At 48.0% G+C, this 22374-nt stretch overlaps 1 protein-coding gene across 17 annotated transcripts in view; it reads left to right on the top strand.

Moving 5' to 3' along the window:
- The first annotated feature begins 2167 nt into the window (after nucleotides 1-2167).
- The window catches only part of DIP2A (disco interacting protein 2 homolog A), a 108330-nt gene continuing 88123 nt past the window's right edge, over nucleotides 2168-22374 (top strand). For 5 of the 17 annotated variants that reach the window (XM_064577552.1, XM_064577583.1, XM_064577549.1 and 2 more), the window contains exon 1: nucleotides 2170-2479. In XM_064577552.1, coding sequence (XP_064433622.1) covers nucleotides 2389-2479 — 91 coding nt within the window. In that variant the 5' untranslated portion in view covers nucleotides 2170-2388. Of the gene's footprint in view, nucleotides 2480-22374 lie in introns of all 17 variants that reach the window. The other 12 variants (XR_010407175.1, XR_010407176.1, XR_010407173.1 and 9 more) reach the window with 5 other exon arrangements.

The raw sequence follows: 22374 nt of genomic DNA, 5'->3' as shown, positions 1-22374 counted from the left end.
AACCGTCTGTTGTTAGCCATCAGCTATCCATTGTTTTTCTTTTTCCTTTTTAAATTATTTATTTTTTAAGATTTTTATTTATTTATTTGACAGAGAGAGCACAAGCAGAGGGAGCGACAGAGGTAGGAGAAGCAGGTTCCCCACGGACCAGGGAGCCCGACATGGGGCTCATCCCAGAACCCTGGGATCATGACCTGAGCCGAAGGCAGACGCTGAACTGAGCCACCAGGTGTCCCTGTTTTTCTTTTTATTTATTTTATTTTTTTAAGTAGGCTCCACGCTGGGCTCCCAATGCAGGCCTTGAACTCATGACCCTGAGACTGAGACCTGAGCTGAGATCAAGAGTTGGGCACTCTCTTAATCGCAGGAAACAAACTGAGTGTTGTTGGAGTGGGGGGTGGGGTGGGAGGGATGGGGTGACTGGGTGATGGACACTGGGGAGGGTATGTGCTCTGGTAAGCGCTGTGAATTGTGCAAGACTGTTGAATCTCAGATCTGTACCTCTGAAACAAATAATGCAATATATGTTAAGAGAAAAAGAAGAAGAAGAAGGTAGCGGGAGGGGAAGAATGAAGCGGGGGAAATCGGAGGGGTAGACGAACCATGAGAGACGATGGACTCTGAAAAACAAACTAAGGGTTCTAGAGGGGAGGGGGGTGGGAGGATGGGTTAGCCTGGTGGTGGGTATTGAGGAGGGCACGTTCTGCATGGAGCACTGGGTGTTATGCACAAACAATGAATCATGGAACACTTCATCTAGAACTAATGATGTAATGTATGGGGATTAACATAAGAATTAAAAAAAAAAAAGAGTTGGGCACTCAACCCACTGAGCCACCCAGGTGTGCCTGTTGTTTTTCTTAAGAGTATCAGTAGTACTGAGGAATAGCTACCCAATTCCATGATCCTTCTTGATAGCTACTGTAATGTAAAAAAGGCTCCATATGTCACCCACTTAGTGCATTCCACTTCACGTCACTGGTTACCTCCAGCTTCAGAGCTGGTGAGAAATGAGCAGATCACCACAGGGTCTGTGAGTGACCCAGCACATCTCCTCCCTCCCTTCCGCAGACCACTCCTGGTAGCAAGTGCTGTAGGATGGCTTCTCCACAAGCAGATGCTGAGATGGAGTTTGGGGGGTAAGACCTGTGAGAGGAAGGGGAAGGAAGCAGCACTGGGCAGAGGACGCAGAAGTGTGCAGAGGCCCTGCAGAGCTCTTGCCGGTCTGGTGTGCTCTGGGGCCGGTACTGATCCTCGGAGGGGTTCGGTGTTGGGCCCAAATGGCCAGATCTTCATGCTTGCGCTCCATTCAGGCACCAGCTGTGGACTGCCCCAGGCAGGATACGGCCTTGGGCACACCCGCTACAGCGCAGCCCTGCACACTTCCCCTTATGTATTTGGGGACCAGCTCCTTCAGGGGCACCCTGCAGACACACTTCCCCTTTCGGGATTCCCGGGCCTCCGGGGTCAGCTCCAGCAAGCTCCCAGCCTCCTCCTGTGTTGCTGCTCCCCGGTGCCCGTCCTCCCACTTCCGAAGGTCAGCGCCCGGCCCGAGACGGCGGCCGGAGCTCATTCCTGGTCAGTACTACACGTTCTGCGGCAGTTGAGAAAAGTAAATGAGCTAGCACATAGCAAAGCCTGGGACAAATGTCTGGCTCACGGGGGCCCGTGCCGGTGTCTGCTAATATCCCGGCCGGTGTTCCAAGTGTGCACAGGGTGTCCCAGCAGGGCTACTGGGAATCGGCGGAGAGCGCCGAGTGCAGCTGAAGGAACACTTGCAGGGTCACACATGGACAGACTGGCTGCTGTCACCCCGATGGCCAGTGGCTGCGCAGGCCCGCGGACCCCGGGCCCCCACCCCGAGGGCGCACAGGGCCGAACCCGGCGCGCGCTCCCGGCGCCCAGCTTCCTTTGCCCGCCTCTCCCGACGGGACTCCGCAGGGCACTCGCCGCATCCTCGGGGCCAATGGGAGCGAGCCTTCGGTGTTGCTGGGCGGGCCGGGCGCTCCGAGCCCGGCCCACGACCCGCCGCGCACGCGCACTCTCCCTCCCGCCCTTCCCGCCGCGCACGCGCATTGCGTGTAGGGCCGGCCGGGAGGTCGGGGGCGCGCGGAGCGGCGGCGGCGCCGCGCCCGCGCTCGCGCCCGCGCCCGCGCTCGCGCCCGCGCCGGTGCGGAGCCCCTCGGGCCGCGCCTCTACCCCGTCGCATTAGCTCCGCGCCAGGCAGATGCGGGCCGCGGGGCCGAGGGGAGCGAGGTAGCCTTCGCCCGCGCCGCCGCCGCCGCCGCCGCCGCCGCCGCCCGGCCCGGGGCCGGCCGGGACCGCGGCCCCAGCCCCTCCCGGGCGTGTTCCGGCCTGGTCGTGCGCGGGGCGCGGCCGGAGCGGGCCATGGCCGACCGCGGGTGTCCGCTGGAGGCGGTGCCGCTGCCCGCCGAGGTGCGGGAGAGCCTGGCCGAGCTGGAGCTGGAGCTGTCGGAAGGTGAGCGGCCCGGATCCCGCCCGGCCCTCACCCCGGACCCTGGGACCCCGGGACCCCGGACCCCAGCCCGGATCCCGCCCGGCCCTCACCCCGGACCCGGGACCCCAGCCCGGATCCCGCCCGGCCCTCATCCCGGACCCCGGGACCCCGGGACCCCGGACCCCAGCCCGGATCCCGCCCGGCCCTCACCCCGGACCCGGGACCCCGGGACCCCGGGACCCCGGGACCCCAGCCCGGATCCCGCCCGGCCCTCACCCCGGGACCCCGGATCCCACCCGGCCCTGACCCTGGAACCCCGGACCCCGACCCGGATCCCGCCCGGCCCTCACCCCGGACCCTGGGACCCCAGGCCCGGGCCCGGACCCCCGCCCGGCCCTCACCCCGGACCCCGGGACCCCGGACCCCAGCCCGGATCCCACCCGGCCCTGACCCTGGAACCCCGGATCCCGACCCAGATCCCGCCCGGCCCTGACCCTGGAACCCCGGATCCCGACCCAGATCCCGCCCGGCCCTCACCCCAGATCCTGGGACCCCAGACCCGGGCCCGGACCCCCGCCCGGCCCTCACCCCGGACCCCGGGACCCCGGACCCCAGCCCGGATCCCACCCGGCCCTGACCCTGGAACCCCGGACCCCGACCCGGATCCCGCCCGGCCCTCACCCCGGACCCTGGGACCCCAGGCCCGGGCCCGGACCCCCGCCCGGCCCTCACCCCGGACCCCGGGACCCCGGACCCCAGCCCGGATCCCACCCGGCCCTGACCCTGGAACCCCGGATCCCGACCCAGATCCCGCCCGGCCCTCACCCCAGATCCTGGGACCCCAGACCCGGGCCCGGACCCCCGCCCGGCCCTCACCCCGGACCCCGGGACCCCGGACCCCAGCCCGGATCCCACCCGGCCCTGACCCTGGAACCCCGGACCCCGACCCGGATCCCGCCCGGCCCTCACCCCGGACCCTGGGACCCCAGGCCCGGGCCCGGACCCCCGCCCGGCCCTCACCCCGGACCCCGGGACCCCGGGACCCCAGACCCTGGCCCGGATTCCGCCCGGATCCCGGGAGCCCCGCCCGGCCCTCACCCGGAGAACTGGACACCCCCCACCCCTTAGGCCGCCAGCCTTTGGGTTCCCGGCGGGTCACCGAGCCCTGCGGTTTGACCGGGTGGTTTGGCCTCAAGCACGTGAGTCGCGATGGGAATGACCATTTTTGTCCAAGCAGTAAGGCGGTGTTTCTCCGAGCCTCAGGCTGCAGGTCTGGGCTTCCTGAGGGTGGCCGTACCCAGGACCTGTGAGCCTGCCTCCAGCCTGTGTGTCCGTGTCCCCCTGTATTACCGGGTTGTAACAGCACCTGCCTGTCTGCGTCGTTCGGGCCAAAAGGACATACGCAAAGCACTGAACACGTAGAACGAGGTTGTTGCCCCATTTCCGAATTCTTAAAAATCCTAAAAAATTGAAAAGACGATGAACGTTGTTTGTTAAAAATAGACTGGAGTAACTGCACTTCAGAGGTGGGTGGCTTCGGCATCGAGAATGAGCTCTCCCCAAGACTTGTGTCCCGATGTTGTGTTCGGATTCATTGCACAAAGAGCAAGTTCTTGCCCAGTTACAGGGCAGCCAGCGGCCGTTGAGGAAACACATCTAAATGTTTAACTCTGTTTTTGAAACAAACGCATTTTCTCATAGTCCAGTGACTAAGTTTCAGGTTGGTAAGTGGGCTTAGGTTGGGGCAGTGAATTTTTGAAAGAACCATCTAAGTAAGTGTGTGCTTGCTTGGACTCACTGATTTAACCCTCACCAAGCTCAGGGTGGAGGGCGCGATTGTCCCCTTTGTTTTACAGATAATGCAGCATCTACTTGCAGCTGTTTTGAATTCAACACGGAAATTTTTTAAAGTTCTATGGTGAACGGCACATTTTTTTAAATGGAAGTGCAGTAAGAAGTGGGTGGACTTGAGAATACTTTGTGATTAGATGCTCTTGAGAAGTCTGAAAAACCCAAATTAGGAATGGTTCTGACAGGAAGTACTATCCTGAATTTGTTACAGTTCTTCGTCAAGGGAAAATCATGTAGATGCAGACTTCACACATCTCAAATACGGGTTTGCAGATTGCCCCTCATTTCTGCTCCAGTGTATTTGTTATTCCCTCAATTCTTACTGTTCTGTGGTTGTATGTTTGAGTGCTTTCTAGGAGTTGACAGATGAGATTGGATCCAGTGAACAAAACGCTTCTTAGTTGCATCCGTTTGTGCTGGCCTCATTTTAGATGTGTCTGGGGGATGTGGAGATGAGTAAAGGGTGTAAGGTTAGATGTGAGTGGAGAGGACCTGGAAAGCTAGCTTAGGCCGAGAAGGGTGTGCACAGAGCCTTGAAGAGAAGGGCAGAGTGCATTGCGCCAGGGAGGCAGGAGCCCTGGCCTGTGTCCCAGCTTCTAGCCTCGCCTGACACCTTTCCTTTGGCCCCAGTAGGTCCGTGGTTATTCAGGCCCGGGGTGTTCCCACACCTTCGATGCTGGCTTTTTCAGCTTGCGTCGTGATTGTGTTGATACAGGGCCTCCCTGTTGGACGCGGAGATGCCTTGTGGCAGGGACTGTCTCAGGCCGACCTTCGGCATCTGCACGCAGCGGCTGGCATCTGGCACGCGCCCCTGAACTTCCGTTGGATGCTAGCACCTCTGAAGGGGGGTTTGGTTGGCTGTGGGGAGGCGACCAGCAGCCTTATGGACGCCCCGTAGTTCCTGGAGAGTCAGTCAGATAGAGTGTGTGAGCATGCCTTAAAACTGGCGAGGTGTTCCTAGTGGAGCACAGTCCTGAAGCAACCCAGGTTAGTCTTGTCGTCATCACTTGCGAATTTTGATCCAGTAGAAGGAGGAGGTGGGACTCTGCCCTGGGCCTCCCCTCCCCGCGTTGTGTGTGCGGGGATAAACTTCTAATTCAGAGTAAAGAAATGTCAAAATAGGACGGCTTCACAGTGCTCACGTTTCTCTGAGTGAGAACTTGCATCAAGTCTAGCGTTGACACTGAGCTAGGCAGGTTAGGGGAAGAGGGACTTGACAGACAAAATGCTGCCCACGTGGAGACCGGTAGTGATGGATACCTGGACAATCTGGAAAATCCTGCACAACTTCCTTTGGCCTGTACACCGGACTAGTTGACTAGTAGTGATTGGTTGAGTGTGGCCCTGCCTTTATTCATGACTCACGTGTGGCCTTGTTCCCCGGCATCCTCACTGGATTGTCATCATTAACCACTACAATTGGGGTCAGCCCTTAGAGGGGTTCTGGTCTTGGAATACACTGATTTTTTCCTATAGGGCAGGTTTGCTGGCTTTATGTTATGGATTCCTAAGAGGGAAGTAAGGCATTACTCTGGCCTTGCCCCCTAACCTTCCCAGCGGTTTCACCCTTCTTAGGATCTCCTAGGAAGAAAGGTGGAAAGCAGAACCCCACTCTTCTCAGGCACCCCCCAAACCCCCCATCACGAACACACAGAGTTTACACGTGTGGCTCCTTAAAGTATATGAGATTGTCCGTGGATGAGAATGAGGTTATTAGACGTGTTAATTATTAAACAGGAATTAATTTCCAGACTCTGGTACTTACCTTTTATAGCGTCAACTTACCTTCTAAGTAGCTCACAGCTCATTTGGTTCTGTACAGGATCTCGGGGCTGGTGGTGCTGAACTCCTTGAAAAACCTGGAGGGTGGGGGCGCCTGGGTGGCTCAGTCGTTAAGCGTCTGCCTTCGGCTCAGGTCATGATCCCAGGGTCCTGGGATCGAGCCCCGCATCGGGCTCCCTGCTCGGCGGGAAGCCTGCTTCTCCCTCTCCCACTCCCCCTGCTTGTGTTCCCTCTCTCGCTGTCTCTTTCTCTCTCTGTCAAACAAATAAATAAAATCTTTAAAAAAAAGAAAAGAAAGAAAAACCTGGATGGTCGTGTCAAGTTGGTGCTGCGGTGGAGCGGCCTGCAGTGGTTTAGAAAGGAAATTCCTACACAATCGACTTTGTTCCACTTCTGTTTCTTTATTCCTATTCTGGTTAATAGGTCTATTTCAAAGCTTTACCTTTAGTCTGTTTCTTGTTTTACTGCATTTTGTTAATGCAGGGGCCTCAGCCTGGATGCTGGCAAACAAAAAGGGGAAAAGCTCTGTGGGTGTAGAGGAAGGGACTTCTTCACAAAGCTTTTTTCCTCGTTGAATGTTCTTAATGTCTGTAATTTGTGATATAATTCTTATTTTTCAAAACAGAAGCCTGACATTGCCTTTACATCAATAAACATTTGTTGTGCTTGCTAAATATTTTGTGGTATATTAAAGTTCTCACATGTCCACAAATTCTTTCCATCCATCAAAGCCCAGCCCAAATGCCTTCTCTGAGGTGGCTACGTATTCTTGGAAGTCTCATCACACTTGCTCCCACCTTTGAGATTCTTGCCACTTTTTGTTTTTTGTGTTTGTTATTTGTATATATTCGTGCATTCAGTAATTGTTGAGAGCCCACTGGCAAGCTAATGTTTCAGCTGTCAGAGGTCAGGGTTAGCTGCATTTCTCCATTGATGAGCTTTGCACACTGTTTTATTAAAAAGTAATGCAGATACAGGGGCAGAGAAGTGAAACAGTTCAAAGGAAGTGTGGGGTAGAGTGAGTGAGCATGAGTGTGAGTGTGAGTGTGTGGTGCGCCCCCCTCCCTACCAGGTGTTCTCTCGTGTCCAATTCCTGGGTTTCCTTCCAGAAGTAATCTGCCAGTGTGGTTCCTCTGGGGGTCCCTGGGACCTTTTCTGGGCACCTGTGAAGGAAGACTGTTTTCACAGTGACACGAAGATGTCATTTCTGTTTCCCGTGTTTGTACTGATGGTGCTGATGGCCGTTGTGCTCCTCAGCAACTCCCCGCTCAGCAGCAGACGTAGGCGGCACTGTCACTTACCTGTATCCTTCCTGATGAAGCAATAAAAATTAATTTTCTTAAATCTTGACCCTTGAATGCCCATCTTTTTAATAGTCCGTGTGAGGCGGTGGGAAGTGCCACCAGGAGGTCCAGGGCATGTTGTGAGGAACAACACTTGTGCGTCTTGAGTTGCAAAGTGAATGAGCTGCGTTTGTTGCAGAATGCCGTGTTTACTTGAAAAACGGGTGTTGGACAAACCACAGTTTCCAAGACTTGGATATCTGGTGGACATTTTCTGGAACATAAATGCACGAGCACAACTGTCAGAATTTATGGTCAATGATAATATTTGTGCTTTTGAACAAAAATTAGAATTTTATAAAACTTATATGCACCATGAGCATGACAGCCTCTCATTACTTAAATACTTTTTTGATGAGATCAGTGGCAATATTAATGTCAGGTTTCGATATTATATAATGAAATGCGTCAACATTAGGAAGATCTGTATAGTTCTGTGAACCAGTATTTTCTAAATATCAGTGTATCATGTTACAAATTTGTGCACAGGTGAAAAGATCCATTCAAAATATAGACCATTGGGTTGTAACACAACAGTACGAAAAGTTCATTGATACGGTTTTAGATTCTACATTGCAACTATTCTGTGAGAAACTACCACTTGCCTAGTTTGGGTGGTGTGGTATTGAGGAATGTCTACAGTGATCTGTAAAGGCTACTGAAACACTCCGCCCTCGTCCAGCATCTGTCTGTGTGAGGCTGGATTCACCTTGTAGACTTCAGACAAAGCCAGATTGCAACAGGTTGAATGCTGAAGCAGATAAGAGAATCTATCCGACTGTCTTCTACGAAGCCAGATATTTAAGAGACTTGTAAAAGTAAAACAATACCTGTCCTCACTGAATGTTTTGGCTTCGGAAATCTATTATTTTTTATTGAAATATATTTATGTTAACATGGTTTATTATAAACAAATTCAAGTGAAATATTTTTTAAATTTCACCGTTTTAATTTCTAATATGGTAAATGTTGATCGATATAACACACACAAACAAATGCTCTTTGGGGTCCTCAGTAGTTTTTAAGAGCCTGAAGGGGTCCTGAGTCCAAAACTTCTGAGAAGTGCTAGTCCATGCAACTCTAACAGAACTTTTAAGGAAATACCCAAATGTCCTTGTATATTTCTTTATACTTTTTGTAACAAATTTTTTATCTGTTGCTGGCATAATAAGGATTTCTGTTTATATTTGTAAAGACAGATGTTTTCAATTTATAAAACATGCTGGAAGATCTCTGAAAATTATACTTACTAATTGCTTGTATGTCCCACTTGACATGATTCAGGAATATTCCCTTTAGATTTTTTTGTAGTGAATCACCTAGCACAGTTGTCTCCTTACAAAATTTTTTTTCTTTATAGAATTTTGATTTATATGCTTTTAAGAGTATCAATACTATGATTTCGGTTTTAATATCCTAAAACTTTGCACATACTGTTCATTGCCAACTAGTCTGAACTGTTGAATTCCTGCTTTTGTTTAAACTTCACTTTCTCTTTGAAGTTCTGCCTTGCTCTGAGAAACACCCGCTTCTCCAGTGAGGTGCCTGCCGCTCTGTGTCCGCATAGTGCTCATTGCATCATTCCTGTAGGATTTATTGCACGATTGTATTTCTTTGTTTGCTTGCTTTTCTTTGCTACTTCATAGGGAACACTTCAAGAGGAAGTTTTGATCTGTTTGTCTTTATGTCTTCAGCACCTAGCATATTTTAGGCATTTTAAAGATTGTTTAATTAATAAAAGAGTAAAAACTACACATGTGTTTATTTTCAGTTTTTTAAAACTTTTATTACTTTTTTTTTTTATCTTAAGTAATCTCCATGCCCAATGTGGGGCTCGAATTCATGACCCCAAGATCAAGAGCCACATGCTCTACCATTCGAGCCACCCAGGCACCCCTGTTTTCAGTTGTAAATTAAGAATCATCTGTGCTTGATTGAATACTTAGCTTTTTTGGTAATAGTTTTTCAGATTCAGTGAAGCCATTCATCAGCAGGACAGACCTGTGTCTCAGGGGGCCATTGACCCAGGATTTGGTTTGGTTGCTCAGACTACCAGGAAGAAACTACCAGCGGAATGCCCGCTGGTGTGGGGCTCAAGTCTCAAGTGCCATCTGGAAGGATCTTCCAGCCCTGAGGTGGCCGTGATCCACCCGTGGCCTCACCTCTGGGCTGTGGGCCCACACCACCTTCCCGCCGAGGCCACACTTCTGTTGCAGGAGTACAAAGCCAGGCCCGGGCCTGGGAGCCTATGGCTCCTGCTGGGGACTTTGGCTCAAGGACCCATGCTGACCTGAAGCCTTGTTAGAGCTGCGTGGAGCCTAAGGCCTTTCCTGGCCAACCTGCCTTCCTTCCCTCTACCTCTACCAGGGATCACCTGCATCGTGTCAGCGCCCCAGCCTGGGGCTCACTCCCCATTCCCCCTCACGGGCATTTCGCTTCTAAGTCTCTTGCATGTCTGTTCTGTCTTAGCATCTGCTTCTCAGAGGCCCTAAACTGCCGTTATGGGCTCTCTGGTTTAGACCCAGGTTGAAAGGCTGACTTACCTGGTGTTGTGGGGTTAAGTGCCTGTCGCCCTTATCCGCGGTCTGCACTTTGAGATTGTACCTGCCACATAGTTGTTGGTCTGTGTGTATTGAATGGAATTATTCCCTCTCTCAGGACCCTCTTGCCTGTGGCTGCCTCTGGTTTAGTTGTCCATAGTGACACTTCTGAGGGCTGGGGCCAAACGCCTCTTGCTCTCTTCTGTGACCCTGCCACCAGAGCTGGTGTGCATCCATGTCCACGGACCTCTGTCCATCCAGGCTCTGCTGAAAAGAAAGACAACAACGGGGACTTAGGGAAGTGGTTTTAGACTGGTGGTCAGAACACCCCTGGCAGGTGACTTCCATGTGACTGGGGAGGGAGCATCCCAACCAGGTGGGTGGGCTGAGCGTGGTGACTCAGGTGGTGAGAAGGTGGTGGGTTGGGGGAGGCAGGCCAGAAAGGCGGCCTGAGCCTGGGCCCGGCCCAGTGGCCCTAGTGGTTTCTACTTGAAGCGTCGTGAGGGGTCCCTGGAACTTGTGCTTTGACAATGTATGTCCTTGAGACTCACTAGCTGCTGTGTTAAGAATGCAGGGAGGCAAGCGTGAACTGGGTTCAGATCCCTTAGGTCGTTTGGTCCCTTCTCTCTGTAGACCTTTAGTCTCACAAAGTGGGGTAGATGTACATCCAGGACTTAGAAGTCTGCAAAGAGACTTGAGTGGGGGCCCTGGTCTGCTAGAATGAAGAGTCTCATGGAAACATGAGCCTGGGGACTGGCGTCACCCCCACACCCCATGACCAGCACCCACACTTCACGCCGTGCACCCCCGGGGAATGGTCGCCATTGTGTTGCTGCCGTGCCTGTCTCTCTCTTCGTCAGGGTCCAGGCTGTGAGTGTTCCATCTTTTTAGTTGAAAAGTACGGAAGAGTTTTAAGTTTTGAAAACACATTTTTATTTCATCTTTTCATGTGTTATTTTACCTGATGTGATATGCGGCATGTATTTAAAATAAAAATGAATTCATACAAAGTATTTGGTCACTGTCTGTGACATACTGAAGAAAGGGTGGGTGGGATGAAGGGGGGTTGAGTTACTTTGTTCTGCTCTGCTAACAGATCTTTTAAGACTAATTTTTGTGCTAGCATTCTGTTTACGGTAAGCTTGCTTTTGAGTAAGACTGCAGTCTTCATGGATCCATCTTTATAGAGAAAATTATCTAACGTTTCTGATACTGCACCTCTGTATTACAAAGACTGGGAAATTACATACTACACAGCAAAAAAAAAAAAAAAAAAGCTGTGTAATCGTTGAAAGACACAACACCTAAAAATAGTTGTCTCTGTCATCTATCGATAAAGAATCACTTAGAGTGATGCTCCCAGAGTCCCTCTTCCTTTTCCACACAGGAAATGAATGGCTTCTGTTTTTGAGATTTCCTGGATTCTTGGGCCAGCACCTCAGGTAATCACTGGGGACAGTAATTGTGCAGGGGCTTCCTTTCAGACTTTGGCTTTGTGTTATTCAGCTTTAAGGGAAGAATAGAAATCCTATCCCTTCAGTTTACACTGACTGTTCATGACTTGAGAGTACCATTTTGGAAATAGCAGAGAAAGATCTTTTGTTTCCTTTCAGATTTCAGAACTTTTTCTCCAGAATCTTTGATAAAAGACCTTTAAATTAAGTATCTGAAATGTGAAAGGACATATTCATGCTGTCAAAGCAGGTGAGTAACTCAAAAGAGCATGTCATAGAGAGTTCCTACTTAACTCCCGGGCTCTGTTTGCTTTGCTTATCTCTGAAGATGGAGGGTATAGATTAGCCCTTTTCAGGAAACACTAAAATTAGGAGATCATTTAGAGATGAAGGGTATAGAAATAAGATAATCTGGCCTCGTTATTAGGTAATCTTGGCGTCATGGGCTGAAATGTGTCCCCCAAATTCGTAGGTTGAAGCCTTAACCCCCTGTGTGACTATATTTAGAGACATGTCCTTTAAGGAGCGGATGAAGGTTAAATGAAGTCATACGGGTGGGCTCTGATCCAGTAGGACTGGTGTCCTTCTTAGAGATGGCAGGAGCGTGTGCCCACAGAGGAAAGGCCGTGTGAGGACAAGTAAGAAGGCGGCTGTGTGCAAGCTAAGGAGAGAGCCTCAGGAAGAACCAAAGCTGCTGACACCTTGAGCTCAGACGTCTGGTCTTCAGAACGGTGATAAAATACATTTCTCTTGTTTAAGCCACCCAGTCTGTGGTATTCTGTTCGGGCAGCCCGAGAAGACCAAGACACTCTGTGTGTCACCCTGTTGCTCAGCAACACTCAGCAGACTGAGTGCCAAGATGCTCATGGCTTAGTGATGGCTGAAGGACGTATACAGTGGCTGTATCGAAACCCCAGAGGGGAGCAGCTGTCCATACGGGCGAGCCGGGCTGATAGAGGAAAGAGCGTTTCTTCCAGCTTTATTTGAAAGCATGTGTGAGGAGGGTGTTGCAGGAGGGCAGGAAGAACATGCTAGACAAACGACGATGAGCCAGAGCTGAGTGGGCTGGGGGATTTCCAGACAGTGCTGCCCCAGCACACGGGCAGACAGGGCAGGTTGGGGAAGGCGGGGGCTGGCTCGTGGCAGGCTTTGCACGGCCTAGTGGGGAATTCGGCCTGGGCTCTCTGGAGTCTAGACCAGTGTTGAAAGAAACTCAGATGCCTCCTGCGGCCAGATGGGTGTTAGGGATGTGTGAGGTGAGCAGGACTGGGAGTAGTGCAGTGGAAGCTTCTGTGCTGGTGGAAATGGTTTGTGCGGCAGCCGCCACGGCCACTGAGTACCCCGGCAGCCGCTAGTCACACGCGTCTGTGAAGCACTTGAAATGCGGCTAGTGGGACTGGGAAACTGAAAGGCCCATTTAATGGACTTTTAATTAATTAAAATGTAAATTTAAAACTTAAAATTTTAAGGGTGCCTGGGTGGCTCAGTCGGTTAAGCGTCTGCCTTCAGCTCAGGTCATGATGTCAGAGTCCTGGGGTCGAGTCCCAGGTCAGGCTCTCTGCTCAGTGCCAAATAAATAAATTTTAAAAAATCTTTAAAACTTAAAATTTTAAAATACTCCCATAAAATTAGGAATGTAATAAAGATCTGTCCATCTAAACTTCTACTAATATTACAGTGGTGAGGAAAAGACAAAACTCTTTGTAAACCGTAGGTTTGCTCACACAGACAAATCCCTCAGAATCAGTGAAGTATCAGAGCTAATGAGATTGCCACCCTGATGCTGGGTGCAGGACCGTCCTGTGGAATCGGGAACATGCCTTCACACCAGGAATAACGGATTTAAAAGAATCCGTTGGAAAAAGCCCCACCTTTCACAATAGCAACAAACTAATATGGTGCCCAGGAATGTCCAGCAAAAGATGTGCCAACTGTCCTTTGGAAACTCACACAATATTACTGAGGAACTTTGGCAGACTAGAAAGAGGGGAGCGGAGCGTATCATGCCATGTTGTTGGGTGGAGAAGGATACTCAGTATTGCAAGTGTGCGTGTTGTTCCTAAATTTGTCCTTTGTCTGACCCTAGAATTTGTGAGGGCACACTGCCAAGAAGAGTAGAACAAAGTTAAGGCTCATTCCCTACCAGATAACCAAGATTAATTTTAAAACTGTGGCCGTAAATAAACAAACATGGCGTCTTGAGTTATGTGGGAATGGACAAACCGACCACTAGCGTAGGTGAGAATCATCAGAGGGTGGTGGCAGAACTCTTCAGTACGGGAAGAACGGCAACCATTCGCACAGCCCGTGTGGACGACCCAGCAAAGCGCCTGCTCTGCTTAAAGGCATTCTATTAGAAGTGAGGAACACCATCAAAGCCTATCCTACACAGTTTTCTACCCCTGCACTTGACGATGGGGGAAATCAGGAAAGATTAAAATGTGATACATGTGTGCTTTCGAGAACCCATGAAATCTTGAAAACAGATGGCCGATTTTCTGTTTTTGGAAAAGGGCTAAGGGGGTGGCTCTTCTTAGGTGCTTTATTTGAAGTGGGTCTTCCTTAACAGATGATGGAGTCAGTGGTGTTTTTAAAGGCAGTCAGCAGCAATTGAAATACTCCCGTGTGAACCTTCTTATGTCTCTGTCTCTCCGTCCCTCCTCCTCTTCTCTCTTGAGGATAAACAGCAACGTTTGCTGGCAGGGCGTAGAGAGTGGGCTGCAGGAACATAAAAACGGGAGCAGAAGAGTTAAAGAGTTGCAGCGATCTAGGGCCGTGGGACGGAGAGAATGGTCTGACACAGACCCTGCAGGTTTCAGTGTGAAGAAGGGGACATTGGAGGAGGGTCTAGGAGGACTCCTGAGTTTCCCAGATGGGTGACTGCAAGATGGCAGAGCTGTTCACAGAACAGTCCAGAAAGAACTCAGAAAGCACATGTCTGTTTCGTACTGTAGAGTGTGGGGTGTCCAGGGGGCATCTGGATATGTAGGACTGGTACTTTCTAGAAAGGCTTGTCTAGCAGTGGAAATCTGAAGTCATTGGCAGGAAATCATGATTGAAGTGACTACCATGACCCTCTAGGGAGACCTCAGTAATGCAAAGAGGTCCTGGGACAAAACCCTGGGGAACCCAAAGCCATCAGGGAAAGACAGAGAGGGGCCACACCAGGAGGAGGAGAAGCAGGGGTGTGGGCCTCGTGCCTCGGACACAAGAGGGGCTTTACTACAAGAAGCGTCCCTGGGAACCGAGGATGTGTTCGGTCGATATTCATGACCACCATCAGGTAAAGATGACTCTCCTCTCTGAAATCGCATTGAAATGATAGAAATTTTATTTATCTATTAAAATTTTTTAAAAGTTTATTTACTTATTTAAGTAATCTCTACCACCAACGTCGGGCTCAAACTCATGACCCGGAGATCAAGAGTCTCAGGCTCCTCTGACTGAGCCAGCCAGGTGCCCCGAAATGGTAAAAATTTTAAAAATGAAGAAGAAATTCATAGCAGTGTAGATTCTGGAAAGTCAGAAAGGTAGCTCAGAACAGTGAGCACCATCCAGGGAGGAAAGATGGGAAATGAGGCAGACCAGGAGCAGAGGGACAGTGTGTTCTTGGAGCTGAGTTGGGGGGGGAGGGTAGTAGCGAGGAGAGGGTGTGGTTTCCAGGGGTTTTCCGGAGCCTGCCATGCTGCTCCCTTAGAGGGGCGGCCGGTCGTCTGGTGGGGGACAGTGCTTAGAGGGCAGGCCTTGGCCCGGCCTCCACCAGAGCAGACGCTCCACTTAGCCTCCTCAGGAGAGCTCGCTTGAATAGGAGGATAGAATGTGTGCCACTGAAAAGTTGGAAAAACACCAGAGTGGATGGTATTTAAGTTCTCCTTCCAGTTGCAAGAGTGTTCTAAGTTCTGATCATGAGTGTCCAATAAGAATCATACCCTTGTGTGACTTTATCTCAGCAAGTAATGTTTAAAAGCATTCTTGCATTAAATGTCTGCTATTTTCATTTTTATTTATTTAAAAATTTTTTTTTGAAATAGAGTGAGTCTTTAATTTTTTTATTTTATCGTGTTTTATTTTTAAAAGTAATCTCTACACCCAACGTGGGGCTGGAACTCATGACGCTGAGATCAAGAGTCAGGTGCTCTACCAGCTGAGCCAGCCAGGCGCCCATCTGCTATTTTTAAAAGGTTTATTATCTATTTACACGTTTATGTATTACAAACTTGTTAGCCAAGAGCTGTATATTTTTTAAAGCTTTTATTTATTTATCTACTTGAGAGAGAGAGAGAGAGAGAGCACGGTGGGGGAGGAGCAGAGGGAGAGGGACAAGCAGAGTCTGCACCAAGCGCAGAGCCCCACGCAGGGCTCAATCCCATGACTTCGAGATCAGGACTCAAGCCAAAATCAGGAGTCGGATGCCCAACCAACTGAGCTACCCAGGCGCCCCGCCAAGAGCTGTATTTTTATGGGAGACTCTTGTTATCCTTCTCTGTGGCACTGCTGTCTATCTCCTTGTATGTTCTAAATGGATGTTCAGGGTCTTACTTCAGTTAAATGGGATAATTTAGATAAGCTCACGAGGACTGAGGAATAGAAGGCTGACGTTTGCATTGAGCAGTCAGAAACTGTTGAGTGTGGATGACTGCTTCTTGTTTAATCTTTTTTTTTATTTTTTATTTTTTAAAGATTTTATTTATTTATTTGAGAGAGAGAGAGAATGAGAGAGAGCACATGAGAGGGGGTAGGGTCAGAGGGAGAAGCAGACTCCCCGCCGAGCAGGGAGCCCGACGCGGGACTCGATCCCGGGACTCCAGGATCATAACCTGAGCCAAAGGCAGTCGCTTAACCAACTGAGTCACCCAGGCGCCCCTCTTGTTTAATCTTTTTTCTAATATTTGCAATCTTTCAAACATATAGAAAAGTTGAGAGAATCATACATACCCATGTACCTACCACTTGATTAAGATTTTCTTTTTTTTTTTTTTTTAAGATTTTTTATTTATTTATTTGACAGAGACAGAGACAGCGAGAGCAGGAACACAAGCAGGGGGAGTGGGAGAGGGAGAAGCAGGCCTCCTGCCGAGCGGGGAGCCCGATGTGGAGCTCGACCCCAGGACTCCGGGATCATGACCCGAGCCGAAGGCAGCCGCTTAACGACTGAGCCACCCAGGTGCCCCGATTAAGATTTTCTCATACTAGCTTCAGATCTTTTGCAAAGAACCATTACAGAGAGCATGTAGGCCACGCTCACTCTGATTCTAGTCCCCTTCCCCCGGCCTCCCTCCTGAACTTGGTGTTGGATCAATTGCATTTCCATATATCCTTAAACAGTCTAGAGTGCAGTCTTGCATGGTTTAAAACTTTACATAAATCATCTGGATGGGTCCTTCTGAAACTTGCTTTTAATCTCAACATTATGTTTTTAGAATTATGGTAATGATTATGTTAATACCTATAGCTCTGACTCATTCTAACTGACGGCTTTGTGGCAGTCTTACATGATGACACCATGGTGTGTTAATTTTTTCCCGAGTGTATATTTTTTAAATTAGTGAACTATTTTTTAGAGCAGTTTTAGGTTCACAGCCAAACTGTGTGGAAAGCACGGAGCGTTCCTGTGCACCCCTCTTCCCACACGTCCACAGCCCCCCCACTATCACAGCGTGTTCGTTCTCTCCGTGAACCCGCGCTGGCACCTCATCCCCCTGGCTCTGTAAGTTGCCTTATGGTGTTGTGTATTCTGTGGGTTTTGACATATGTTTGAGGACATACACCACTATTTGCCATGCGGGCCTGAGTGTCTTTTCTGATGACCCATCTGCAAAATTGGCACCAGCATTGCCCCATCGTCCCCGTGGAGGAGGGCTCTCCTCGGCCCAGGAGCGCACACGCAAGTCAGCACGGGGAAGAGCTCAGGAAGAGGGGTGGAGAGCACCTTCGGTCCGGCCATGCTCAAATGATGGCTGCTGGAGGAAAGCACAGGGTCCGAGTGGGCTCAGTTTTGGAGTAAGTGGACCCAGGGCAGGTCAGGGCAGGTTTGAATCTCACTATCAGCTTACCCTGGCCTCAGCTTCTCTCTTACTCTGTAGGTCAGTGTGCCACTGGGAGACCATGGGCATATAGAAATGGTCATTCAGGTTCTCTAGGCAGCCACATTGTTAGGGTAAATCTGACATTGTTGACCCCGAGATGCGCGCCCTTCCCAGAGTGACTCAAGGGAGTACGTGTTCTTCATGGGAGCATAGCAGTTCTAAAGACCCCCCACACAGAGTTTTTATTGGTCTCTCATTGTAACGCATTTATTGGTAGTTCCCCCAGAATCGTGTCATGATCCTTGGAACCTGTGAGCATTGCCATATTTGGAGAAAGGGTCTTTGTAGATGTGACCGAGGATCTTGAGATGAGTTACCTGGATTTTTGGGTGGAACTTACGTGCCATCAAAGGTGTTTTTAGAGAAGAGAGGCAGAGGGCGGTGGGATGCACACAAATGGACGGGGAGAGGCGGCGAGGGGCACCGAGGCAGGCACTGGAGGGATGTGGCCCCATGTCGGGGAAGCTGCAGGAGCCCAGGAATGGATTCTCCCCTAGAGTCTTCAGAGTTAGTGCGGCCTTTTTGTCTCCTGATTCTGGCTCAGTGAAACCGACTTTGGACTTCTCGCACCCAGAACTATGAGTGAATAAATTTTCCTTGATTTAAGCCACCAGGCTTGTGGTAATTTGTTACAGCAGCCACAGGACATGAATCCGCTCACCTCAAGGTCTGCAACATACTTAGAGAAGATGTTTTCTTTTTATTTTTTGTTCCATATTACCTCTTCGTGAATTATATTGGAGGTCTGAAATATGTTTGTTTTTTCCTTTATGGTTCGTAATCTTTGTGTCCTATGTAAGAGTTCTTTCCCTACCTCATGGCCACGAAGATATCCTTTTGTATTATTTTTAAGAGCTTTATTGATCTTTCACATTGAGATGCATAATCTATCTGGAATTGAATTTTGTGAGAAGAGAGTCATTTCATTTCTGTTTCGTGTGGATACTCAGTTGACCGGCGTATTTGTGGAAAAGGCCATCTTCCCCTGCTGCTCAGGACGGATGGCTGCCTGGTTGCTCTCTTTGCCCATCTTAGCGTCATACTGAGCTCTGTACTGAGCCTCATGGTATGCCCGTGTCTGGTCAAGTCTGCCCCTTTTTATTTCTCAAGTTTCATTTGCCAATCTTGGCCCTTTGCATTTTTCCATATACATTTTAGCATCAGCTTGTCTATTTCTACACACACACACACACACACACACACACACACACACAAAACCCTGCAAGAGTTTTGATTATAGTTACTCAGACTCTAAAGGTCCAGCTGGGCAGAAATGACATTGTTATGGTATTGAGTGTGCAGGTCCATGAACATGCTGCATCACTTCATTTCTTTAGGTCTTTTAAACTTTACCTCAGTAGTGCTTTTAGTTTATTTACTTATGAGACAGAGAAAGTGAGCATGAGTGGGGGGAGGGCAGAGAGGGAGGGAGAAGTAGCCTCCCCACTGAGTGTGCGGAACCCATATGGGGCTCGATCCCACGACCCCCCCCACGACTTTGGCTCAGGTCAGACACTTAACCAACTGAGCCACCCAGGTGCCCTGTGTTTTTAGTTTCTGTTTGGAGGTCATATATATCTTTCATTAAATTTATTCCTAGATTTGAGATACAGAACTTTTCAGGCATAGAATTTACTTTTTTCTTTTTTTTAAATCATAGTCCTGCTTTTTTTTTTTTTATCATTTAAATCATTTTATTTTATTTTATTTAGGTAAACTCTACCCCTAACTTGGGGCTTGAGCTCACAATCCTGAGATCAAGAGTCATAAGCTCTACCAACTGAGCCAGCCGAGCACCCCGCATTTTAATCATTTTAAAATGTACAATTCAGTGGCATTAAGTACATTCGTAATGTCATACAATTATCACCTCTGTCTGGTTCCAGAACTTGCTTATTGCCCCCAAAGTAAATAGTATTATTTTTTAAAGTTCAGTTTTCAATTGTACATTGTTAGCATATAGAAATAAGACTCTTATGTGTTTACTTTGTGTTTGTGACCTTTCTAAATTCACTTACTAGTTTGAGGAGTTTTGTTGTAGATTTATTGGGATTTTCTACATAGACAATTTGCAATCTATAAATGAGGATAGTTTTATTTATTCCTTTCCAATCCACTGGGTTTTTTATTTTAAAAATTGCCATTTAGTTCTTCTTTATATCTTCTGACACTTTCTATTTTAATATTTCTTTCAAGAATGTTTGCAATTACTTATTTGAGTGCTTTTATAATAGCTGTTTTAAGGTCTTTTGTCAGATGTCCCAGTATCTATGTCATCGTGTTGGTATCTGCTGATTATCTTTTCCCACATGAGTTAACATATTCCTGGTTCTTCATAGGCCAACAGTTTTGGACCGTATCCTGGACTTGCTGAATATTACTTTATGAGCACAGTCCTGCTTTTTAGTTCCTTGAACATATTGATCATGGTTATTTTAAAGTGCCGTTATGTGGATTCCCTGTCTGTATCTTTCTGTTATCTGTTGGTTTTCATGGGTTGTAGTCACAGCTTCCTTTTGCCTATAGGCCAGACACTGTAGACGTAGCAATGATTTCTGACTCTAGATGTTTCTGTGTTTCTCCATAAAGGGTTTACTTTTGCTTCTGGCAGGTGGATGGACTGGGGGTGCATCTTTAATGTGCACATGCCTAACAGTGGGACATCAAACTATGTGAGGCAAAAACAAGTAGAATTGCAAAGGAAAACAGATGAATCCACTATCATAGTGGGAGACTTCAACACCCCTCTACCAGAAAAGGACCCAGCAGGCAGAAAATCAGTAAGGACACAGTTGAATTCAACAGCATCATCTATCCACTGGATATAATAGATATCTATAGACTGTTTTATCCAACAACAGTAGAATACACATTCTTCTCAAGCCCACATGAAGCATTCACCAAGAGAGACTACATTCTGGGCCATAAAACACATTTTCACAAATTTATTTATTTATTTATTTTAAAGATTTTTATTTATTTATTGAGAGAGATAGTGATAGAGCATGAGAGGGGGGAGAGTCAGAGGGAGAAGCAGACTCCCCGCCGAGCAGGGAGCCCAATGTGGGACTCGATCCTGGGACTCCAGGATCATAACCTGAGCCGAAGGCAGTCGCTTAACCAACTGAGCCACCCAGGCGCCCACATCTTCACAAATTTTAAAAGAATAGAAATCATACAATGTCTGCTGTCAAACCACAACAGGATTGAACTAAAAATCAATAACCAAGAGAACTCAAAATATGTAGAGATTAAAAAGCATGCTTCTAAATAACACAGATCAAAAGAGAAATTCTGAGATATTTTTAACTAAATGAAAATAAAAACACAACTTATCTAAATTTGTGGGATGCAGCAAAAGCAGTATTTAAAGGGAAACTATGGCATTAAGAAGAAAGATCAAAAGTCAGTAACTGGATGGACATTGAGGGCATTATGCCAAGTGACATAAGTTAGGCAGAGAAAGACAAATAAACCATATGATCGCACTTATATGTGGAATCTAACAAAACAAACAGAGCTCATTAATACAGAGAACACATTGGCGGTATTTGAAAGTTACTAAGAGTAGATCTTAAAAGTTCTCATCACAAGAAAAAAAAATGTACCTGTGTGATGATGACTGACTATCCTTAATTGTGCTCATTTCACAATACATACAAATATCAAATCGTGTTGTACACCTGAAGCTAATATAATGTTATATGTCATTATATCTCAATTTAAAAGATAGTAACCTAAGATTCTTCCCTAGGAAACTATAAAAGGAAGAGCAGATTAAATAAAAAGTAAATAAAATAAAAGAAAGAATAAGAATTAGAGCAGAAATCAATGAAACTGAAAATCAGAAATCAATAGAAAACCTGGTTCTTTGATCATCTGATTTGATAGATTTGATAGACCTTTAGCCAGGCTAATTAAGAAAAAGAGAGAGAGGGGCGCCTGGGTGGCTCAGTCAGTTAAGTGTCTGCCTTCGGCTCAGGTCATGATCCCAGGGTCCTGGGATCCAGCCCCACATCGGGCTCCTTGCTCAGTGGGGAGCCTGCTTCTTCCTCTCCTGCTCCCCCTGCTTGTGCGCGTGCTCTCTCTCTCTCTGTCAAATAAATAAATAAAATCGTAAAAAAAAAGAGAGAGAGAGGGAGAGAGGACACAAATGACTAATATCACAAATGAAAGGAGAAATCATACAGATCCTTTGGAACATCTGTATGAGAAATAGATCCTAAAGGATAATGAAGGAATACTATGAACAACTCTGTGCCTCCGAATTTGATATCCTAGATGAAAAAGATCAACTTCTTGAAAGATACAATCTGTCAAACTGACACAAGAAGAAATAAACAATCTGAACAGGCCTATATCTAATAAAGAAATTCAATCAGTAATTAATTGTCTTTCAAAATAGAAAGCACTAGGCTCAGTGGGGTTCATTGGGGGAATTCTACCAAACACTTAAGGAAGAGAGAATACCAATTCTCTGTAGTCCTTTTCATAGAATAGAAGCAGAGGGAATGCCTCATTCTATCAGGCCCCATTACCCTGATACCAAAACCAAAGGCATTACAAGAAGACAAAACTACAGGCCAATACCTCTCATGAATATAGATGCAAAAGTTCTCAAAATATTAGCAAATTGAATCCAACAACGTATAAAAAAATTATATACTATATCTAAGCAGGATATATCCCAGGTCTGTAAGGCTGGTTCAGCATTTGAAAATCAGTTAGTTAATGGGAAATCCATCACAACAACAAGCTAAAGAAAGAAAATCATATGATCATATCAAAGATGCAGAAAAAGTGTTTGGCAAAACCCAACACCCATTCACGATAAAACTCTGAGTAAACTAGGAATAGAGG

Source organism: Mirounga angustirostris, unplaced genomic scaffold (genome assembly GCF_029215605.1).
Source record: "Mirounga angustirostris isolate CCGP_5_RB_7025 unplaced genomic scaffold, mMirAng1.0.hap1 SCAF_1, whole genome shotgun sequence".
NCBI classification, from domain to species: Eukaryota; Metazoa; Chordata; class Mammalia; order Carnivora; family Phocidae; genus Mirounga; species Mirounga angustirostris.
The sequence above is the reverse complement of the archived record's forward strand: the minus strand, read 5'-3'. Positions and strand labels throughout refer to the sequence as shown.